The sequence below is a fragment of the Callithrix jacchus genome, chromosome 11, assembly GCF_049354715.1.
Source record: "Callithrix jacchus isolate 240 chromosome 11, calJac240_pri, whole genome shotgun sequence".
NCBI classification, from domain to species: domain Eukaryota; kingdom Metazoa; phylum Chordata; class Mammalia; order Primates; family Cebidae; genus Callithrix; species Callithrix jacchus.
Genome location: NC_133512.1, coordinates 39809833 through 39830026, shown reverse-complemented (window position 1 = coordinate 39830026; position 20194 = coordinate 39809833). Strand labels below are relative to the sequence as shown.

The following is a 20194-nucleotide window of genomic DNA, read 5'->3' as shown; positions in this document are numbered from 1 at the left end:
CGTACATGTGTTTCAGGGGCAGTGGCAAGTACAGAAGTAAAGCAGAAGCTTCAAGAATTCCTATTGAGTAAATCAGCAACAAAAGACACTCCAACTAATGGAAAAAATCATTCCGTGAGCCGCCATCCCAAGCTCTGGTACACGTATGTTCAATGTTTGGCTGTTTTTATTCCTAGGGTAAAGAACACAGGTTCTGTAGTTAGCCAACCTGGGTGCAAATCCTTAGCCTGCCATTTCTCAGCTATCTGGCTGTGGGCAAGTTTCTCGAATTCTCTAGGGATCGTTTCCTTCTCCATAAGAAAAGGAAAATAATAGTGCCTGCCCTCTGGAGTTGCTGGGATGGTCCTATGAAATAACGTGGTAAAGTACAAAACAGAGAGAAGTGCTAAATAAATGGTAGCATTTATCATCTTGAGGGCAAGGAAGTATATGTTCTTTGATGAGTGAATAACTAACAAATTGCATTTTCCATTTTCATCTGGTGGATCTGATATCTATATAGAAATTTCAGAAGATTTAGCATATTGTGATTTTATTACACTTGACTTGGTATAAGAAGGAGGTCAGAGCTGTTTTCTAAAGACTAGTGGAATTTTGTCTCAAAGAAAAAAGGAAGGAAGAAAAGAGATAAGGGATGGTAGGGAAGGGAAGAAGAGAGGTTGCTAAATACATAACTCAAGTCTCCCATGAAAAGTTTTACCCCTGCCCACCTCACCTCACTTCTTCCCAGCCAGAAAAATAATAGCTTGGCTTCTGACACACAAGCTGACAACATAATACACTGTGGGATTATGGTTTTTATGGAACCATATTTCCACAAGTCCAATACACAAATATTTCAATAAAACATGGAGAGTATGGTGATTTTAAAACTCAGGGCAGCCGGGCGCAGTGGCTCACGCCTGTAATCCCAGCACTTTGGGAGGCTGAGGTGGGCGGATCACAAGGTCAAGAGATTGAGACAATCATGGCCATGGTGAAACCCCGTCTTGTCTTACTAAAAATACAAAAATTAGCTGGGCGTGGTAGTGCATGCCTGTAGTCCCAGCTACTCGTGAGGCTGAGGCAGGAGAATTGCTTGAACCTAGGAGGTGGAGGTTACAGTGAGCTAAGATCGCGTCACTACACTCCAGCCTGGCAACAGAGCGAGACTCTGTCTCTAAAAACAAAACAAACAAACAAAAAAACTCAGTGCAAAGAACAGACAGGCAAATCATATATGGATAATAGATAATAGTTTCATTTCACTCATAAAAGTATTAGCAAATGACCATAGAATTTTACACTTAAATATTTTTCAATCCCTCACACCATTAAAGATAGGAATAGTACTTGATTACTCTGTTATATTGATATTGTAAGAAGCCTGGGAGTTCTATTTAAAGAGTTAATATCCGTATAAACCTATTTTATAGGTATCTGCCCTTCTCTGTATCCAAAAACAGGTAACAAACAGATTTCATAATGTTTTATAAATACATTTTAATGATTTTCATAATTTCTGTCATGGATGTCAGTTGACATGAGAAATTAATCTCTGAAGAACAATTCCAAATATTTAATCAATATCACAAATGATTTAAAAAGAAACACCATTTTGTTACCTAAAACTACACACATAATTTATAGCTAATTTATAATTCAAAATTAAAGTCTGTTCTAAGAAAAGATAATACCATTTTAAAATGAGAAACAACTAGATGCAAATAATTTGTTAATTAAAAGTTCATTAGCTGTTTTCTTAGGTAATACTAAAGAGCTCTCACATGTTACTTAGCAATATTTTTGGCAGTCATAGCTAGATGAAACATCCTTAAACCAATAAAGTCTTAAGAATGTATGATTTAAATAAATAATAGTGGTAGAACAATCATTGTGATGGTGATACCTCTTGTTCATTGTTTTCATTACATGTATGGTTATAGATATTTATATCTATTAGATAGTCAATATTTAGTTCTATAAACTATTCTCCGGCAGCACAGTTGCATCTGTTAATTTGTATTCACCCAGGAAAAAGAAAATATTTTTAAAATCAGTTTCATATTAAAGAATATGATCCCCAATTCTTTACTATTGAAACTACTATTGAAGTCAGGAGATGTGAGCCTGTTGGCACAATCCTGACTTTTCAGTAAAAAAGGCTACACACATGTACTCACATGTACTATCTAGCAGTTTTTTTTTTCCTGAAGTACGTGAGGCTGTGGTTTGTATACACTAAGGAGAAAGAGCAAAAACATAGCTGAGGCACGTGTACAGCATGTGCAGTTGATAATTTCTGACCAACAGGCAGTAAAACCTACTGAGTAAATAGTGAAACTCCCTTGTCTTTTCTAGGGCTGCCCACCACACATCACTGGATCAAAGCTCTCCACCCCTTAGTGGAACATCTCCATCCTACAAGTACACATTACCAGGAGCACAAGATTCAAAGGATGATTTCCCTCTTCGAAAAACTGGTAAGTTGGTTTAACAAGAACTCTGTTTGCTCTTCTATAACACACCTGTAAGTTTCAGTTTGCCACAACTCTAGAGGAAAGTCAAAGTATTTGAGTCATAAATCTGACCCCAGCATAAGCAAACATGCTCACATGCACATGCATGCACACACCCTGCTTATTTCCACATCAGTTGATTCACAACATAATCAAAATATATTTTTCATTTTAAAAGCTTATTTCATATTTGAATTTTAACCAAATTATTTTCTTATTAGGAATACATAAAAATTTGATTTCTCAGAAAATCTAACTTTTCTCCATTAGATAGGGCCTCTGTAATATCTTTCATCAACCTGTTTTTCTGCTGAGCCTCAACCATTTACCCACAAAAATGAGAATAATACACTTTAACATGTTTCGATAAATACTTTACAGACCTTAAATTTTAATTGTTTTTGTGTTGAAAGCAGGTTAAGGCCAAAGCTACCTTCTGAGTGAGTGACTTGCCTAATATCTCATGGATTATAATAGAACTCAGAGTGAAATTATACCTGATAATCTCATGCAGTTATGTTAACATTTATTTAGGGGAAATAGCATGATGAAGTTTTTATTTGGAATTTAGTAAACAGTTCTGTGGCTCTGAGGATTGTAATTGTTCCATCTTTGTCTCCTTTCTGAGCACTCTGATATGTATATATTTAATGTCTTATATACTCTTACTGCTATAATAAATATGATTAAACCTTAAATAGATACACATATAAATAGCATTTGTGTACATTCTATTCTAAATCTCATATTGTTTGCCAAAGACAGTTCTTTAGAGAGCAGTAGTAAATTTAAAAATGTTTATCTCCACAACTGATCTGAAAAGATATTCATATAAGATAGCTTGGTCTATTGTATTGGACTCAAATTTATGGGAAGTATAGATTTATTTATTTTACATATGAAATCTGCTGAGTGAAAATAATTTCAAATAATTATATTCATTTTCCCAAGCAATTTTGAGTAATTATAATGAATATAGATTGTAAAAACACATGCTGAAGCTATTTTCTGTCATATTATTTACCTGTAGCATTATGAAGATTTAAAAATAAAATTAATTATGAATAAGAATTTATTATTCATCATCTAGCCTGTATTGTACCAGGCACTAGGAAAAGATGTTTAACCATTGCAAAACAACCTGCGCTTTTTAATTTAAATAGCCCAAAGATTTTTGCATTTCTACTAAACGATTATAAAATACTCTAATAGAAGTCTATTCAAAGGCAAGGATAATTGAGTTTTATGCACTGCATCAGAATTTCACACTGTTGTCTATAATCAGAATGTCTTTCTTATAAAGAAACTTTTCTATGATAAAAGATCGAAAGCAAAAAGTGAGCCTCTATGTTATTTCTAAAACATAAGTATAGTTTATGAAAAGTGATCTATAACGAACATGAGTTTTAGAATGTGGGGACTTTGATCTGCAGATTTGACATTTATTTGTGAGTTGCATGAGTAGGAGCTATTTACTGAAGTTATGTAGATACTAACCCAGGTCTTAGGGCAGTGACTGGCATTCAAGAGTCCAGGGAGATACTAAAAGGAAAGAAAAATATGGATTCCTCTTATGGCAGGAGGTTACTGATGTGTGATACAGTTACATTCACAGAGAAAGCCTTCTTTCCTGCTGAGCACACAGCCTTTGAATATATCCTTACCACTGGGATATTGAAAACTGACTGCAGAACTGATACTGACTTTGAAAAGAAGTGGAATTTGGGAACATTAAGCACACAGAGAGAAAATCTGGTATTTTTAATACTTAAGGAGAAGTACTAGAAACCCATACTTTGTGCCCCACTGTTGCCATGAGAACAGCTTAAGGTTTTTCCTCTCTGAAGAATAAATAACAAGCTGTTAATTTATTCTCATAGAAATTCTTAATCCACAACAAAATTTAAAAAGAAATCCTGCTTAGGATATATATGCTACAAGCCCTATTTAAATCTGTACAAATATGCAAGACATTTTCTGTGCCTTATTATGTGCTATATAATAATAGTGAAAATCCCTATTCTTTTCTAGAGGTATTTTTTTCTGTATTTGCTCAGTATTTCATGTTTCTTCCTGTTAGGTTGAAAATATGATATTTATGAAGTGTCTGGCTGTTGATCTGAAACATTTTCAAGTATTGTAGTAATAGAGTTCTTGAACAGCCATTAATACTTTAATAACTCTATAGGGGTTTCAAAATATTCCTTAATTCAATTCCCATTGTCTGTTTAAGAAAAATAAGATATAATTAAATACAGATGTTTTCTACACGCTATCTAAAATACTTAGAGATACTCTTTATTAATTAAAAAATAGATGGAACTCTTTCAGCTTTTATAAATATAATCCATTTGGTGTCTTTACAATTCCATTGTGAGAAAACGTAAGACATATATTTGCATTAAAAGAGCAACACTGAAATGTTGTCAAATAATAATTTTTACTTCAACATTTATTGTATTTCAGTGATCCAAAAGTCTTTAAAAACAGTGAACAACAAAATTTTACCTTAATAAAACATATATGATGATTGTGTAAATGGTTTAAAATAACTTGTATAAAGCTGCATTATACTAAATGAAATCTAGAATAGTGTCATTGATCACAGAGCGTAAACACCAGCACAGCTACTGTAGAGTGATGCTTTGTTCTTAGAACCAGATTCTAAACCTCTGCTGTCTGCTTGGATTTCATTGAACTCAATCTTAGAGTTAAAAGACTTGTTAAATGAGTATATTCTATCATTTGATCTATGTATGATACTATTTTAGTTTCTTTTAAATCTACATCAGGAATATGCATTAACAAGCAACATTTATGAGAGTAAAACTGGAATCAGAGTTAGAAAAGTCCTAATGATCTTACGTTGATTGAGGTAGCCCTAGGGATGTCCCTTAAGCAGTGAGCACAATTTGGAACCTCTCTTGACCTTTAAAGACCTTCCGAAGACAGTGATAACCCAGGAACAGTTAACTACAGAAATCTCACTTGCCACAGAAATCTGACCTATGTCACACAAAGTGAACCTTTGCTTCCTTCCCCTTAGGAGAATCATAGTTGCTCCTAGAATTTGGGCATTTTAGAAACACGAAATTATATTAAGAGTTGGCTCTACTCATGCCTATTCCAATTCACTTTTCTTTAAAATGTAGGAACAAAGTGTCTTCTCCTCCTTTGACAACAACAAACATCAAAGGCTTTACATAACTGGTTTTGAATTTGAAAATAACATAATTGGTTTTAATTTTTATATTTATTGCTCACACTTAAAGTAGTACTTCCTTCTAGAATTATACTTTATAATTTCTTTTGTTCTATAACACCAGGATGTGTTGATATGAAAATTTGGAATAGTTTACTAAACATACTTTGGCTGAGAATAGTATCATTGCTGTAGTAGGTGACTTTATTGTTTTTATATAGTACACTGCTGGACTGATAATAAACTATCAAGTAGGGAAAGGAAGTTTTGGAAACAGTACATATTTCCTGGCATTTTGGAAATGGTACATATTTCTCACAGATTCTACATATGTGGTAATTTTGAACTGACCTTCAAAACCATTTGGATTTTTGTTCCAGTGAGTGTGTGCATATGTTTCATAAAATATTGTGATAAAAAATTTTAGAAGTTTTATGCTCCATTATATTATTGAGGTTTTACCCAGTGAACTTTGGCTTTCTTTGAATATTACAGCCTTTCCATTTAATACTTCTCAACAAAGTGAGCTGGCTGGCTAGATTAACCTCTTAAAGTATGCAAGCCCTATAAAGCTTTGCTTGGGCTAATAAGAGGCTTTTCTAGCCCCACTGAAAAATTTATTTTAATGGTCAGCAACACTAGAATAAGACTCAAAGATGGAAAGGGTCCAAACATAAGTGAAGGTTTTGGAAGGCCAATATCATTTTCTATACTGAGTAAAATGGAAAGAAGGCAGAGATGAGATGTGCAGCTTTATAAATTTCCTCTTGGTATAGCAGTCAGCAGTTATGTTCTAGTACCTTGATGACCTATTCAAGTCATTATAATGAAAACAACAATATATTTTTTAATGCTTTAGAATATCTCTTCTTCTCTCTCCCTCGTTCTATGCCTCTCTGAATACACTTGTGCATGTGTGCATTGCATACATGAACATTATACACATTTCTGCAAAGATATCCCTAAGATGGCTTAGGCTTATAATGATATTTGCTCAAAATCTTATTCAAGGTTGACAAACATAGAGCATTTTTATATATTTTAGGACTCTATCTTGGTTACATTGTTTTGACTAAACTTGTTTAAAATTATTGATATATAGTAATGAATTTTATACCAGTTTTCTCAGAATTGAGAAGTATTATGGCCATTGTAATTCAGGCTTTGAATCCACACATACCACTTGCAAATTTGGGTCCTCATTCTTGAGTGATTAATCTCTCTAAGCCACAATTCCCTCATCTGTCAAATGAGGAAAATAATTGCACTTGATTTGCACAGTTATTTTGAGAATGTAATTAAATAATGCATGGAAAGCACTTAGGATCATACCTAGGATTTAAGAAGCGCTTACTCTTGATTGTATGTTGGTAGTTGACAAAGAAATTTTATTTATTTCTATTATGTCAAAACTAAATCTCTTTTTGTTGTAGAAGGTCTTTTTAATGTCTTATATTCTTCTACCTTTATTAATAAAACAAGTCAACTAAAAAGAGTGATCAGTATTTTCTTTTTAACCTATGGGCAACTCCCAAGGCTATTGTCAAAATGGGAATAAAGTTCTTTGTTAATTTTGCATATTCTCTAGCATTTCAAAGCTCGCCATGGTATCCAGAGGAAGCAGCAGGCTGCATGCCTATAGTCCTAGCGACTCGGGAGGCTGAGGAGGGAGGATTGGTTGGCCCAGGAATTTGAGTCCAACCTGTAACATAGGGAGATCCCGTCTCTTAAAAAATAAAATTAAAAACGGAGCAGCAGGCTTGTTTTTGTTGTTCACCAGAGAAGGAAGTCTGATTGATGATCTGTGCTCACTAGGGTCAGAGTTTTAATTTCTGCTATTAACTTCATTTTTTAATTATTAGACTTTAATTTTAAGAAAAGTTTTAGATTTACAGAAAATTGAACAGCTCCATTGTTGCCTCCTCCCAACCCCTAGGTTTCTGCTTTTTTAATATTTTGCATCTGTGTGGTACATTTGTTGCAATTAAGGGACAACTATCGATACATTATTGTTAATGTAGTCCATAATTTATATTAAGGTTTACTCTGTGTTGTAAGATTCCATGAGATTTAACAACTGCATCATGTCATATATCCACCCTTACAGTATAATATAGTTTTACCACCCTAACAATAACCTGTGCCCCACCAATTAATCATTCCCTGCACCCAACCTTTGGTAACCACTAATTCTTTTACTGTCTCTATAGTTTTGCCTTCTGGGGAATGACATTGAGCTATAATATATGGCCTTTTCAGACTGGCTTCTTTATTTGGCAATATGCAGTTAAGATTCTTCCATGTGTTTTGGTAGCTTGAAGCTTTTTTTGTTACTGAATAATATTCCATTGTGTGGCTGAACCACTGTTTATCCATTTACCTCTTAAAGGATGTTTTTGTTGCTTCCAAATTTTGGTGATTATGAATAAGCTGCTATAAACATTCATATGCAGTCTTTATGTGGACATGTTTTCAACTCAATTGGGTAAATACCTAGGAGTTTATTAACTGGATCTTATGGTAAGACTTGTTTGTTAAAAAAACAAAAACAAAACCAAAACTGTCTGTCTTCCAAAGTGGCTGTACCAATGTGTATGCCCACCAGCAATATAACAGAGTTCCTTGTTGTTTCACATACTTGCCAGCACTTTGTATTTTCAGTTTCTTTCTTTTTTCTTTTTTTGATTGTAGCCATTCTAGTAAGTATGAAGTGGTTTCTCATTGAGGTTTTAATCTGTAATTCCCTAATGATGAGTGGTGCCAAGCATCTTTTAATATGCTCACTTTCTATCTCTATATCATCTTTGGTGAGATGTCTTTTTAGTTATTTTACATTTTTTTCATCAGGTTGTTTTCTTATTGTTGAGATTTAAGAATTATTTGTGTATTTTGGGTACAAATTATTTGGTATTTGTCTACAAATATGTTTTCTCAATTGATGATTTATCTTTTAATTCTCATATCAGTGTCTGACAGAACAGAAGATTCTAATTTTATTACACATCACTATTTCCTTTCATGGGTCATGCTTTTAGTTTTATATCTAAAAATTTGTCACCAAATCTAGCATTATCTAGATTTTCTCCTATGTTTTCTTCTAGAAATTTTACAGTATTTCATTTAGATCTGTAATTCACTTTGAGTTACTTTTAATGAAAACGATAAGATCCTTGTCTAGATTCATTGTTTTGCATATTGATACCCAATTTTGCTGGTAACATTTGTTGGAGAGGCTATCATCCTTTCTCCAAAGAATTGCCTGAGTTCCTTTGTCAAATATCAGTTGACTCTATTTGTGTGGGTTTATTTCTGGACACTCTATTCTACTTCACTGGTCTATTTGTCTGTTCTTTTGCCAATATCACACTGTCTTGAGTACTGAAGCTTCATAGTGATTCTTAACGTTGGGTACGTCAGTTCTCTAACTCTTCTTCCATATCGTGTTGGCAGTCCTGAGTCTTTTGCCTCTGGATATTGAGTAAATCCTAGAGATGAATGACATAAGACCACATGAAAATATTTAGTCAGAAAGAGAATGGGGAGGCTGCCACATGAAGAAAGACCATGACTGTTAAGGTAAAGTCTCATCTTTCTTTTAAGGAGCAGATACGAAGAACAGAATGTAAAAGACAAAAATCAGAAAGTTTGCGTTTAGAGAAAGTTTGAGTTTTAAAAATAGGTATGTTAAAGTTTGAAACTTTAGGCTGATTAGCAGGAAATATTTTAAAATCTTGTTTGAAGAAATTAAAGTGTATAGTCTAAGAAGTTGTACATGTTTATAATTAGAAGGAAATTAAAGAAGAATATAGGTTGAATAGCAGCTCAGAGACTGAGATGCTGAGACGTCTTACTTCAACTCTGAGTATAATAAATTTATTACTTCATAGAATGAAGATTAGAAGGGACTGAATATATTGGGAAGAATAGTCCATTCATTTTGTCATTTTTATTAGAGTTTCATTAGCAATCTTCTAATTCCAGCTGTTCCAAAGAAAGAGGTCATTTACAAAGTGGTCCCTTTTAATTTTGGGAAATGAGACAGGAGAGAAGGAAAAGGACGAGAGCAAATTTCTACTCAGCACTTAACCCTGGGCTGGAAATGGTGGTCACTCTGAGCACATAGAGAGGATTAAGGAACATTTTTGCTGTCAGGGAGCTCAGAGTCTGGCTCTAAGAGATTTTTCTCAACCACCCCTAGTGTAAGCATCTTCTAAATTGTCTGATTAACAGTCTCTTTTTATAATGCTTACACTCAAAATCTGCCCCTTTCCTAAGCAATGAATTAGAAAGAAACAAAAATTCATTTAAATTTATTGTTGTGGCTATAATTTTTTTCTTTCTCCTTGTGTTGTCAAACTGAGCTTATTTTATCATTACCCATATGACTGAATTTAGAATAACTTTTATTGAGCATTTATTCTAAAGTAGTTATCTTAGGTTATGATGTTATAGAAATGTATATTATCTGATTCAGGTTTTGGTCTCTTGTAAATCAGCATTCTCAAAAAATACCGGGGATTCTCAAATCCCCAAATCAGTACATTTTTCTCAGTCTTCCTTTTTCTCTTGCTTTTGACCCCATTGCCCAACCCATGCTTCTTAAAATTTTAACTTCATGAGCTGCACTTTAATTCATCAACCTCTCTGTTTTTACCACTACATCCTTTAAATATGAGGTTCCTAAAATTGCATGGTCTCTTCCATTGTTTTAACTTTTCTATTTCAATTGTCACCATCTTAAAGACTTCCATCCTACTTGTTTCATTCTAATCAGTAGCTGTTGGTCAGGACTGCCTTAATTTTTTTTCCTCTGAGTTCTTTTATTTGGGATCTAACTCCACATCTCTAAACTTAAACCCTTTCATAGACTTCAGGCTAACATTTCCAAGATATCTCTCAACTATTTAAATGTAACAGATTTGGAAGTTGACCTTCCCAGCCTCCATACCTCCTGCTGAGTTTCTCAATTCTGCCAGTGTCTCTCTCCCAAACATGCAAGCTTGACTTTTGGGTTCAGTTCTGGCTCTGTCATCGTCTCTGTTCTTTAGTCCACACTGTCACCAAGTTATGCCTTTCCCCCACCTACTTTTTCTCTTATTTAAAGTAGAAAGCATCTTTTCAAATGTATTTTTTTCTTCCATAATAGTGTAAACCTTGCACAGAGTAAGTGATTGGTAAATATTTGTTGAATGGAATCTACCATCTTCTCTTCTTGTATGATGCTTAGTACTTGTTAAGAAATGATGAATCATAATTAAAGCCAACAAAATATGAATCAGAGCAACATTCTATTTTTTTGACCCATCTTAAGTACAACATTTTTTCTACCCATCTTAAGTATAACATTTAAACCATCTGAAATAGAATAAACTGGTTAGAAAAACAGTGTTCCTCTTTGAGCCCCTCCAGAATCTGAATTCAGTGAAAATCTGTTCAAACCATAATTCTAATTAAAGGTTTTAGCTGCCAAATAGTATGTTCTGGTTAAAGCCAAGTTAGTATTATGGAGTGTTTCATGAATAACAGCAGAAGCTTTATACTTACTGTTGATTTTCTCATGGGAAACTCAAGTAAAGGAGAATGATACCTCCCTGTTGACTTTAACTTTTAGAAATGCAAAGCATGCTGAAATTGTACATAATTCTCTTCTAAAGAAAAGGAAATCGCATTTCAATGGTTTTCCTCAGTGTCTTATTGAGTTATGGTGGGGCACAATTATGTCTGTTAAATTGATTTACCAGATGGAAGGTTACACTTTATATTTAGCTGATTAAGTTGTAAGAGACTGGAATTGTATCTCATACTATAAAGGTCATACATAAAATTAAAAAATATTTTGATTAGCTATTTCGAAGCAGTTAAAAGGCTTAAACTTGTTCCTCCTCCTCTTTTACTTATATAAACTAAAAATGAAGTTGTTCTTAGAAATAGGCCTATCACAGAGTTGGTTTTTGGCTTAATAATATCTCAAATGGAATCTGTAAAACAACAGCAACAAAAAAAGAGAAATATTGCAACTCAGGTTTTAGAAATTGCTTATCTTGGCTATTTAATATATTTTTAGTATTTTATGATTAAATTAAATGATCCTTAATTTATACATTTATACTCTATGGAACTTTCACAGAAAGATTTAATAGAAAAAAAGTTATGCTTTTTGCCTTTTTTCTCTTTTGGTTCTTTTGCAAATATACAAATACATTAATAAAGCCTTTACCATAGAAAATTAAATCTGGTAAAGTATTTGCTAAGTATTAAGCAAATTGTTGTCCTGGCATCCTGTCAGGATTCAAGGAAGGCCTGAATGAATTCAGAGGTGAAATTTTGCCTTTATAGACACTCAAAATTGGTAATATTGTTTCCTTTTAAATATATATTATAAAGAATTCATAATATAGTCCACTAAAGTTATGAATCCTATTGAGATGGAACTGAATTACCAAGAATATTCCAAAACCCTAAAGGTTGTCTAAAGATTATAAAATCAAAACTGGCAAAGCAAAATAAATAATAATAGATGTTCAAATGACTTGGAAGGTTCTGGAACAGGAAAAGAGCATGAAGCAAGGTGGTATTTGAACTGTGGGGAGGACAATCTCCTGTTGGTCAGAAGTCAGTACTGACCCCTTGTCAGTGGTGCTGCTGATCATGGTACCTGAATGTATCTGAGGGTCTGTGGAGTTGAATAGACTAGTGGTTGTACCTAAAGACCTGAAATTATATTGAGAGAAATAATAATAATTAGTAACAATAATTAGACATTTAAAAATACATGACATGAGTCTCTTTATTAAGCTGAACAATGTGATTCCCTAAAGAGATAAATGAAACTGTTCTGTCCAGAATTCTCAGAACCACCCTGGGCTCCTAGTTTTCCTTCATTTCATCTGATACTAACTTCTGTTATTGGTTGCTCTTAAATCTCCTCTTTCTTATCATGCCTACTGTTATAGTTCATTCCCTATTTTGTTCAGTCTCCATTCCAGTTATTAACCACTGATTCCATCATACTCCTGTCCAGTCAGCCCTTTGACATTTTAAAGTTTAAGTGTATTCTTCCTGCCCTCTAAAAGAGCTGTTTACTGCCTCTTCTATTATGTACATGGCTAAAGCTCCTCCATGGAAAGCACAATCTCTTTCCTCTCCTCATTCCCTCTCTGACTTCTCTCAGCCCTCCCCACTCTACTATATCATACCCCTTTGCCCTAGCAGTACTGAAAAACTGAAATTCCATGAACAGATATTTCTCTTTCCCATTCATACAAGCCATTGTCATCTGATTTTCCAAATGTGTCCTCTTGAATAATTCCTACTCATCTTTAAATGCTCGGCTGATATATACTTCTTTGTTAAGCTTTTCCTGGTGCCTTCCTGCCCACCAGGTCACCCCAAATACTCACTTCATATTTTGTGTCAAATGCATATGCTCAAATATGGCCAGACATATCTCTGTGCATATATCTCTATATTAAAAACCTCTCATCTCCACACCCATAGAGAATACCCTCTAGACCCAGTAGGGCTGGACCCTATAGAGATTGTGCCACTGCATTCCAGCCTGGGTGACAGAGCAAGACTCCATCTCAAAAACAAAACAAAACAAAACAAAATGCCAGAAAACATTCATGTTAGCAAGTTGATGTTGTAATCTTCTTAATATTATTTTAATTCTTGTTCAATGAAATGACCAGCTAGAGGATGATTTGCAATTTTACAGGAATTAGCTAAAAATTTTCAGATAAACATCAGAGAGGAAAAAAATTCTAAAGTAATATATTTGAAGAAGATAGTTGTATGGTACTTCAATTAGACAGTGATTTACTTTACTTATTATATTCAATGTATTCCATTTAGTACTTCTGAATTCTTTAAGGTCAGTAATGGCTATTATTGTCCACATTTGCAGGCAAGAAAATTGATGCACAGAGACATTAAATAATACTTTACTCAGATGATATAGAGGTAGAGTCAAGACTGAAAAACAACTCCAGACTCAGGAGGGTAACAAGATGAGGTTCATGCTGAGAGAACAAAAGAGTACAGTCAAGTTTAGGTTCATGATAATACCCAGGATATTATCATGGGATAGGTATTACCTTTCTGGACCATGAAACCCTGACCTGTAATGTTTTCTGGGAATAATTCCATGCTGTCTCTGTGTGTGTCCCTATCAAGTACTGGGCTGCACCCAAAATAGATCCCACCTCCTAAAATGGCCCCACTCTCTCATGCAGTCAGTTCACATCTATGTGTATACATGTAGCTCTTATGAACTGTCTCATTAGGAGAGATGATAAAATGATTTATATCTACAACAGAACTACTGTTCATGCCATTTCTATTTGAAATGGCATATAAAAGCTATATCTAGTACAGGATTTTGTGTATGTATATGTAGGAATTCATTTATTACAGAAAGATTCACAGCAGAATCATTATATAGAATTTTAGAGTGAAAAGGACTTTTTTAAGGAAAAAATATATAAACACATCAATGAATTCAGATTTTCCCCAAAGTAGCATGCTATTTAAATTGTGAAATACTAATTCAGAAATATACTTTATTATAAAAGTATAATAAAATGGGATTCAGGTAGAAAATAAAATTATTTTAGATTGAATTATTTGGATTGAAGACTGAAACATGTCATGATCTAGTTTGATTTATTGAAATGATAATTTAAAATGATGCTAGATCTATTTTTACATTTGTCTTAGGTAAATAAATGTATTTGAAAATTAAAGCATATAAAGGGATTAGCATTTGAAGTCATTCTGGCCTGTATGAGATACGGATTTCCTTGACTCCAAAATGTAGTATTTGTGATGCTTTCCAGAAAAGTGAAATTCCTTCTGCATTCCACATTTGATATATAAGACCTCTGGCCATAACATTCAGCGTCAAGAAATTCTTAGAAATTAGAGTAGCTGTAGTTTATCTAGTTCTCTTCTCAACAATATTTGATACTCAGCCTTTTAATGTAAGTTTCCTTCATGCTTGGATGTATGCAGGCACACATTATTCATTCAGCAATTGTTTATGGACACCCATTGAGCTTATGTTCTTACTAAGAACTGGACGCAGACAAAAAAAAACAACGATTAGATTATATTTCTGCTAAGCATCAAGGGCTAGAGCCATATTGCAGTGTTTTGAGGTTAGGAAGTGGTAGTGGCAGGTATAGGCTACTTCTTTAACTTGTCTATGAAAGTGCAATCACAGGAAGTAGCTAATAAGATCGGTGTCTATGGGGGCTTATTTTTATTTGAATGGGAAATATTTGAGCATGTCTACATTCTGAGAAGGAGCTAGAAGAGGGAGGGAATTTGAAGATACGTGTTGAATAGCCTCTATGAGTATCTCATAGATTAGCTAAAATGTACTTGATATTTATCTTTGAAGTTTTATTTTTCATTTAGTATTCATTCCCTCAGCAGTATACTTAATCTCTGTTATTTGAATTTGTGGGCAAAGTGCCCTTGTACGAGGTTGTTTCCTCTGCATAGAACTGCAGTTCTCTCCCATCTTTACCTTTCAACATCTCACTGAGCCCTGGAGGATCCTCTTTCAAAGCAAATGAATCTCTGCCTTTCAGCCACAACACTCTGCTTAGACTTATCACATGGCACTGATCCCAGTTAGTATGTATGTTACTCATTTTTGAGACCATGAGTACCTAGGAGAAAAAGGCTCTCTATCTTATCTCTTGTGGAGTTGCCTCAGAACTTAACATGCCCCTTTTCCCACTCCTTGATTCCTTCTTTGAAAAATAGCTAAAGGGTTTATTCCATGTAGTAGGCACTGTATAGGTACTTATATAATGGAAATATGGCTACACATGCTTCCAGTCTGCCTGAAACTTGCAACCTTGGTTCTCAATATTATTATTCAATTATATAATTTGAATTTAATTAAACAACAGAACCAACTAAATAGTTGGTTTTATATTTTAACTATAAAATAATTAGAATTTTATAACTTACTATTAAATTTTTATACTGAATCACATTGATTAAAGCATTTTAATGTTAAAAATGATAATTTGTTAAATTGTCATAACATTGTCCTAGTATTAAAAAACCAGTAGTGAGTACTAGAAGTAGTACTAGAAATCCATATTACTACTGAGTAGTACGGTGGTGTTGTTTTTTTTAAAAAAAATACTAGGACAAATGGAAAAAAAAAAAACAAATTTGTGCATTCATTCATTCACTCAGTAGACTTTTACTTAGTGTCACCTGAGCCAGCTGAGTGCCAGGCACTCTTGAGGAACACTAGTGAGGAGGAGGAGGAAACAGTTCTCAGCATATAGTGCTGCCCTTAGGTGGAAGAAACTGAGTGTACTGCCATGAGCTTTAGATGCTAAGGAAAAATGCTTACATATCCCCTTCTAGACCATGCACCTATTACTTATGGTCATGATATTGTCTTCCCATGCTATTCTGCGATGCTTCCAGTGACTTAGTAGTTCTCTTTCCCATGTATGCCCATTTATTTGTTCCTATATGTAAAGAGGTTGTCATTGTTGTTTCTATCTGTGATAAACCTAAGGATTAAATTTCTGTTTTCACTGATAGAAGGAAATGCAACTTCCCACAGAGATTCACACAGTGATATGTATAAGAATGCTGTCTTTCAAAGCAAAACAATGTAGTACACCCATGTCTAACATTGTCATATTCTTAAATGAAATATTGTGTAATTCACATGTATGTGTGGATATGTAATATAAAGTGTATCTTCATAATGTATTTTTAAAAGTATATAATTGCTTGGGGAAAGACATAATAGAATTTTAAGTGAAAAATACAATACATGTAATAATTTTAAGGAAAATATAACTACTTGAGAAAAGAAATACAAAAAGATATATTGTTAAACAAATAGGATACAATCATAAATATAATAATTCTCATTTTCAAATAATTTTACACTAAAGGAACATTTTAGAATATACACACATTTTCCCAAATATGTATGACTTACATTATCGGAAGCAAGCAATAAATGTTATTATAAAATAAGCACTTTTCAAAAGATCATATTGTAAATTGAGTAACATTTACCAATATGGCTTCCGAAAAAGAAAACAATCTCTTAACGAATAGACAAAATTGGTATAATTTCAATAAGGGAATGGATAGATGCAGTAGTATTTCTCAAAGACAAATAGTATTATAATGTCTTTAGGAAATTACTTTCATATATTACCATTCATGTGGCTAGAAATTCCCCCAAATTATTTTTTGTAAACTTTATATATAAATTACATACTCTTAAAATGGTTATAATTAGAAATAGTTGGATTAGAAATTTTGCTTCTTAGTGTCAAAATATATAAAATCTAATTCATAACATTAAAGATCGATTTTATCCCAGCCAAAAGAAGCATATATTGTATTATTTATTGTAGTATGCTGAATAGTACTTTGGAAAATACATAGCTTTTGTATAATTATGAAACTTTTAGTTAGCAGAAACTGAGTATTTTGATTAACTAGTCTGGAGGATCTACTGTGTCCCCAAAGTGTCTATCATAATAGTAGTGATTACTTTTTTGAACAGTTTCTAGATATCTACAGTGCCAGCCTGTGTTAGGGGAGAGATTTGGGCAGGAACTATGCCAGGAATTCCAACCTTCATAAAGGACACAGAATGATTGAACAGGTGATAAATCATAAGTGTTTGCTTCTAAGGGACAAAACATTTAAATATGGCAGCTCCTAAGGGAGCCCTGAGATGGGGAGACGGCAGGAGAAACCCAGGGGAGAGAGAAACTGTGTGGAGAAGCTGCTAGACAATCCAGTACTGCAGGGAAGAATAGATAATCCCAGAAAAGGGATCTGAGGCTGGTGGTGAAGACTTGACCTTCACCTATGATACAGAGCTAAACTTTCATCAGAGGTGGAAGGTGGAATTGTTGAATATCTTGAATATGCATTAGTTTAAAGATTTTTTTTTTTTTTTTTGAGACAGGAGTCTTGCCATGTCACCCCGGTTGGAGTACAGGGACGTGATTTCACCTCACTGCAACTCCACCTCCAAGGTTCAAGAAGTTATCTTGCCTCAGTCTTTCAAGTAGCTGGGATCACACGCATGTGCCACCCACGCCTGGCTAATTTTTTGTATCTTTAGTAGAGACAGGGTTTCACCACGTTGGCCAGGCTGGTCTCAAACTCTTGACCCCAAGCAGTCTGCACACCTCGACCTCCCAAAGTGCTGGGATTATAGGCATGAACCACCACCCCAGCTTAAAGAAATGTTTATGAATCTAGTACTCAATCTTGGTTAATAATTAATCATCTTAATATATTAAATATTATGTTAAAATATTAATATAAATAATATTAACACAATGGAAACTTTTCCCTTTTTCCTTATGATAATTTTCAATAAAAATGAAGAACTTTTATATATCACACTATGTGGTTTTGAAATTTTTAATCTAAATTATTGATGTAAAGACTATTTATAACCTAGGATTAAGAGTGAAAAGAGGCCAGGTACAGTGGTTCATGCCTGTAATCCCAGCACTTTGGGAGGCCAAGGTGAGCAGATTGCTTCAGCCCAGGAATTTGAGACCAGCTTGGACAATGTTGCAAAATCCCATCTCTATAAAAAAATGCAAAAATTAGCCGGGTTTGGTGGCATGTGCCTGTGGTCCCAGCTACCCAGGAGGCTGAGGTGGGAGGATCACTTGAGCTCAGAAAGTTGAGGTTGCAGTGAGCTGAGATCATGTTACTGCACGCTAGCCTGGGTGACAGAGTGACACCCAGTCTCCTAAGAAAAATTAAAAAGTGAACAGAGGCAGAATGCACATAGTAGGTAAACAATGCACATTGTTTACACTTAGAACCAAATAAAAAACAATTTATAGGCAGGCAAATTAAAAAGTGAGAAAAATATGTGAAGGGAGTTATTAACCAAAAGTGATTTTAACTATACTCAGTGAAAGTTCACAAAAGGGCTATTGTTATGATTATTATTTTTTCAAACATTACACTAGACAAAGGAGTGTACCAATTGCAGCCATCTCTCTTTTATTTTGTTTAATTTTAACATAACTTCTTTCATCTTATATGCACACTTCATGAAACATTCATTCAACATCTGTGTATTGAACAATTTGTTTTATGATAGAAAACCAGGTGAGCCAAGAACCAGGATGTATGGTAGGCATTGATACCACTCTTCTGTAGATGATAAAATGATTCATAGAGATGAAATCACTCATCTGGGGGTACAGTTAGTACATCGAAGAGTTAGTATTGGCTGCCGGTGTGGTGGCTCATGCCTCTAATCCCAGCACTTTGGGAGGCCAAGGTGGGCGGATGACAAGGTCAGGAGTTCATGACCAGTGTGGCCAACATGGTGAAACCCTGTCTATACTAAAAACACAAAAATTAGTTGAGCATGGTGGTGGACACCTGTAATCCCAGCTACTCAGGAGGCTGAGGCAGGAGAATTGCTTGGACTCGGAAGGTGGAGGTTGCAGTGAGCTGAGATTGTGCCACAGCACTCCAGGCTGGGTGACAGAGCAAGACTCTATTTTGGGGGCAGAGGGTGGGTGGGAGGGAAGAGCATCAGAATGAGAGTCTGGTCTATTTGTGTCATAGTCCTGCACCCTTCTACACAAGATAGTTTGCCTGTCTGCATGCATGTGTATGCAAAAATCATACCCCACACTTGTACGCACTCACATATATCAGTCTCTTAATAAAATGACAAACTGGGCAGGGCCACTCACGGTACTTTGGAATCCTAATTTTTTAACCTTCACTTCTGCCACCTAGGTTAACTATTCCTCTTCCATGATTTATTCTCATACCTGGCACCCTAAATTTATTGTGCACCATGGACACCAGTGTGAGAATAAAGATTTGAAATACCTTAAGTTCATAAGGCATTCTTCAGATATTTTCTGATTACTTTTATTGAGAAGTTTTTCTTTTGGGTGAGAAGAGAAAAAGGAGTTAGGTCTGTTCTGTTTATTTTACTGTTGATTGTTTTCACTTAAATATGATAATCAACTTTTATACAAAGTTTTCATCTCAGCAGAAAAATGTATTCAGACAAGCATACACACTAAAAAACTTGCCTTCTATTTCTATGATTAATTGAGATGTAGACAATAATGGGTGTGGAGTAAAAATGGAAATGCAATTAGTGCAACTAGGCATGAAATACATTCATATACAAGCAGAACCTCTCCCCAGCTAGTGATCTTTTTCTGGGCTCTGAGGATTTGCATTCCATTAGTAAGTCACTGGCATGGAAATCTTCATCCTTTGGGGAGATCAGAGCATTAAAAATAGAATTAACTCTAACTGCAAACCAAGTGAGCACACTAGGCCATTAATTCTTCTACTTGGGTATATATCATGCCGAGGTTTGGTGTGTTGGCTTCTGAAATGTTAGGAGTGAGTTTTGTAGAGCATTACCAGGACTAAATGATTGTTATCTATCATCTCATCTCTCACCCTCACTACTGAG

The 20194-nt window shown here is 34.4% G+C and overlaps 1 protein-coding gene across 50 annotated transcripts in view; it reads left to right on the top strand.

Annotated features, from left to right (window-relative positions):
- HDAC9 (histone deacetylase 9) overlaps positions 1–20194 on the top strand; it is a 959772-nt gene that overhangs the window by 548067 nt on the left and 391511 nt on the right. For 36 of the 50 annotated variants that reach the window (XR_013523929.1, XM_054237178.2, XM_054237180.2 and 33 more), the window contains 2 exons: positions 17–143; positions 2341–2462. Coding sequence is in view for 49 of the 50 variants with exons in the window: in XM_054237178.2 (XP_054093153.1) it covers positions 17–143; positions 2341–2462 (249 nt within the window). In the remaining variant the exon portion in view is untranslated. The remainder of the gene's footprint in view (positions 1–16; positions 144–2340; positions 2463–20194) is intronic. The other 14 variants (XM_078342579.1, XM_054237177.2, XM_078342583.1 and 11 more) reach the window with 1 other exon arrangement.